Source organism: Vicia villosa, unplaced genomic scaffold, assembly GCF_029867415.1.
Source record: "Vicia villosa cultivar HV-30 ecotype Madison, WI unplaced genomic scaffold, Vvil1.0 ctg.000159F_1_1_3, whole genome shotgun sequence".
Classification (NCBI taxonomy): domain Eukaryota; kingdom Viridiplantae; phylum Streptophyta; class Magnoliopsida; order Fabales; family Fabaceae; genus Vicia; species Vicia villosa.
The window spans coordinates 47,073-50,608 of NW_026705043.1; the positions used below are offsets into that span (position 1 = coordinate 47,073).

The 3,536-nt window shown below is 35.6% G+C and overlaps 1 protein-coding gene across 1 annotated transcript; it reads right to left on the reverse strand.

The window, feature by feature from the left end:
- Positions 1–1,057: 1,057 nt before the first annotated feature.
- LOC131624739 (uncharacterized) lies at positions 1,058–2,904 on the reverse strand. The gene is made up of 2 exons (XM_058895658.1): positions 2,534–2,904; positions 1,058–2,391 (listed from the first exon to the last, which is right to left on the reverse strand). Exons 1-2 carry the CDS (start codon positions 2,894–2,896, stop codon positions 2,365–2,367), a joined length of 390 nt encoding a protein of 129 aa, XP_058751641.1. The 5' UTR covers positions 2,897–2,904; the 3' UTR covers positions 1,058–2,364.
- Positions 2,905–3,536: the final 632 nt, after the last annotated feature.

Sequence of the window (3,536 nt, forward strand, 5' to 3'; positions counted from 1 at the left end):
AATTGATCAATTAATCCACAAGTGAACCATTATATAAGTTATTATCTTCATCCATCCTCAAAACTGACCTCATGTCTAAGATCAATTTAGAACCACCTCTACCGGTATGATATTCGATCTCTCAAAATAACAATAAGGATAAAGGGAATTAAACACAATGATTTATGAAAACTTATTCACAATCCCATCTCTGCGAATTAGGAACAAGTCATTATAAAAACCTAGGGCAAAATTATGAACCCTATCTCTCGATTGATAGTTCAACAATGATATAAAATAAAATCAAGGTTCTTTATTGATAGTAAAACTTAAACAATTGTTCACAGGAATTAATCAAAGTTACTGCATCTTCATAGGTTAACTTCATAGAGGGATTCGTCTTAATCAAGGGAATGTCTTCGATTGATGTTGAATTCTCCATCGAATGTTGTTTCAGCTCTTGAATATTATTGCTCTCTGAACTTCGCTCACCAAAGATCTCCCCCTTATGAGGATTAGGGCTTCTTTTTATAACAAAGTTTCTTTTTACGAAGCTCCCGCGGCGCGGCACGGGTTAGCGAGGCGCGAACTGGGATCTGAAGGTTTGGCACGTCTCGCCCAGTTTTTGTTGCGGCTCGGCCTCTGCTTTATCCCACTTTGTGATTTAGCGTCTCCAGTGTCCTTACGCCTTCCAGCCTTAATACCTACACAAATAACACCCAAAGTGATTCAATTTGCTCTACAATTAGCATCAAACTTCTAGAGTTCAATTCTAATCATAAAATCACTAAAAATCATACAATAAGCCCGACTTCAGATCAAACGGTAGTTATTTTAACATATGAAAATACTAATAATTCACTCCTAACAAACTCTCCCCAACTTAGAGTTTTGTTTGTCCCTAAACAAAATTACTCACCTTAGTGAATACAATAGCACATACCAACAATCATGCAACAAGTTTTTCAAAGATTTTTTCAAATGGCTCAATTCAGTGATCAAATCAAATAATCTTCATCTCCCTGCAAACTCAGAACATGCACATGAAACAGATTTTGAAAGGAAATTACTTCCAGAAGTTCAAAACACTACACAACCGCAGTTGAATCAACACTAATCACTCTCATCAGAAAGTATGATGAATAAAAGAGGGGTTAAACACTCATCCAAACAATTAAATCAACAAGTATTCATATCATACGTTTACCGTATTGTTAGCATCATGTCCTGTGAAATCTGAGAATCGGAAGGTCTTTATAGGGTTGTAATGTGGTTTAGATTCAAAGAAAAGAAGATATTCAAAGGTTGTTCCTATTCTAGGGAAGCATCCTAATCACAACTCATTCCTTTTTCTCTAGGCCATTAACTTTCTTACCCGTTCATCTTTTCCTTCGTAGCTCGATATTTTCTTTTCTTCAACATTTTCCTTCTTTTTTTTCAACTGGTTAGGTTCCAACATTGTCTTTCTTTTGTTTTTCTTTATTCTCAAGCTACGAATTTCTTTTGTTCTTTGCAAAACACCACCTGTACTTACTCTTATTTTGATTATGAATCTCCCCAACTTAGAGATCAACCTGTATTCAGATTCAATGAATGCTCCCCTACTTTCTATAAAGGTAAAAGAGAAAACACATCACCAAATTTTATGGTTGATGGTCCAGAACAAAACTTTTTATTGAGGTCAAGAACTCACCAGACGTTTTTCTTGGTGCATATTATGATATTTATCTTGACCTCTGTCTCAAAGAATGGTTAGCAAAGGATCACACTCTCATTGAAAAAAATAAGCTTTAAGATGGAATAGGCTAAAAGAAACTCTCAATTTCAAACAAGTGCCTAAGTCATTTTCACAGATTTTCACAATACGATGCGACAACCGGTTTAGCAAAATACAAACATGTGAAAGTAATCGATGGTCTCCTGCATATAGTAAACAATGGAATGCTTTCCTCACAATGGTTAAGGCTAAGCCGATCCAACAAAAATTGTGTACCATAAAGAACTTCTATTAGTATTTATTAAAAACCTAAGTTTCATGCACACACTAAGAGTCAGAGTTCAAAAAATCATACCTGCCTTGTCACTTTTATTGAAAAAGAAAGGGAAAAATTAATTTTTCAAAAATTTCCACTCACTACCACTTTCATGCATGTTGCTCCATTGTTGGCATTCTCATTGTTTCACTCGAGCTTTTCATTATGCTGTAGAAACTACTCATTCTAAACTGGGGATAAAACAAACAAATAATAACCATAAAATTGAAAAATGCAAAAGGGTAAATCCACCCCCAAACTTGAACTAAACCTTGACCTCAATGTTTCAGAACAAGCCCGAGAGGGTTGACTCACAAAGGTCATTGCCATATCAATTGCTTCTTCCTAGCTTTCACCAGAAAGGTCCCCTTATTATTTCCTGAAATAAAAATAAACAAAACAAAATAAAACATTAGAAGTGTGGGTTACCTCCCACAAAGCGCCTCGTTTAACGTCGCATGGCTCGACGGTTCATGGTTGAATCATCAACCATTGTCTCGTTTTCTTGGTACTTTTCTTACCAATGTGAAGCCCCAAAAGTATTTAATGTTTGCTTGTGTGGTTTCTTCATCCTTAATTCTTACCACTTCAACTCGCGATCTCTCTTCCTTAATTTGTTTTGTCCCCTCCTCAAGAGTGATAACCTCCTTATCCGTTAATTTCTTCTTCTGTGAGAACCTATCCTTGATGAATTTGACACATTTTGGCTTTAACTCTAAACCTTCTAAAAATGGGATGGTGATTTGCAAACGACTAAACATTTCCATTGGCCGAAAGTAATGACTCTCATTTCCTTCTTTATTAGGAACTTGTATAGGAAGTAATTCCAATGAGATTTTATGCTCCTTTGCATTACTACTCTTCTTCAACTCTAAGTCCACCATATTCTCTTTTGAAAAAGTTTCAAATTTTGAAGTTTCTAACTCATTCACGACTTCTTCGATCCTCTACTAGTTCTTCTATCTTATACACATTATTTGAAAATGCTTTCAAAATTCGAAAAGGTCCTTCTCAACGTTGATGTTTACCAAAAATCAGGAGTTTTGACTTTAATTTGACCATAGTTAACTTTTAGGTCAAATCAGTCGACTGTTGATCATTTGAGCAATTGATTGAGCAATCTTGTGAATCAGAGCTTGAAACTTGGTGTGAGGATTATTTGAGGCATATGAGGAGCCATGAAGTCCACTTGAAATATCAGAACCTGATTTTACCTTAAAAGAAACAAAACCCTAGTTGGAGGCCTGTTGCTTAGGAGACAGGTAAGTGTGCCCAATTCTTGCATAGTCTTGAGCAGTTGAAAGTCATGTGAGTCAAAATATCTTGAAATATAATGGGAAAATTTTAGGGTATGACAAGATCCTATAGGAATTCCGAGAAAGAGAAATACTTTGTCCTCCACCCTACAAGAAAGAAAAGAAGAAGCAACTTCCAAAAAGTTAGAGTTTATGTTAATTCCATTGATCTTGCTTTTGTGAAAATTAATTCTGAGCCCCGAAACAAGTTCAAATCCCCTCAAAACCG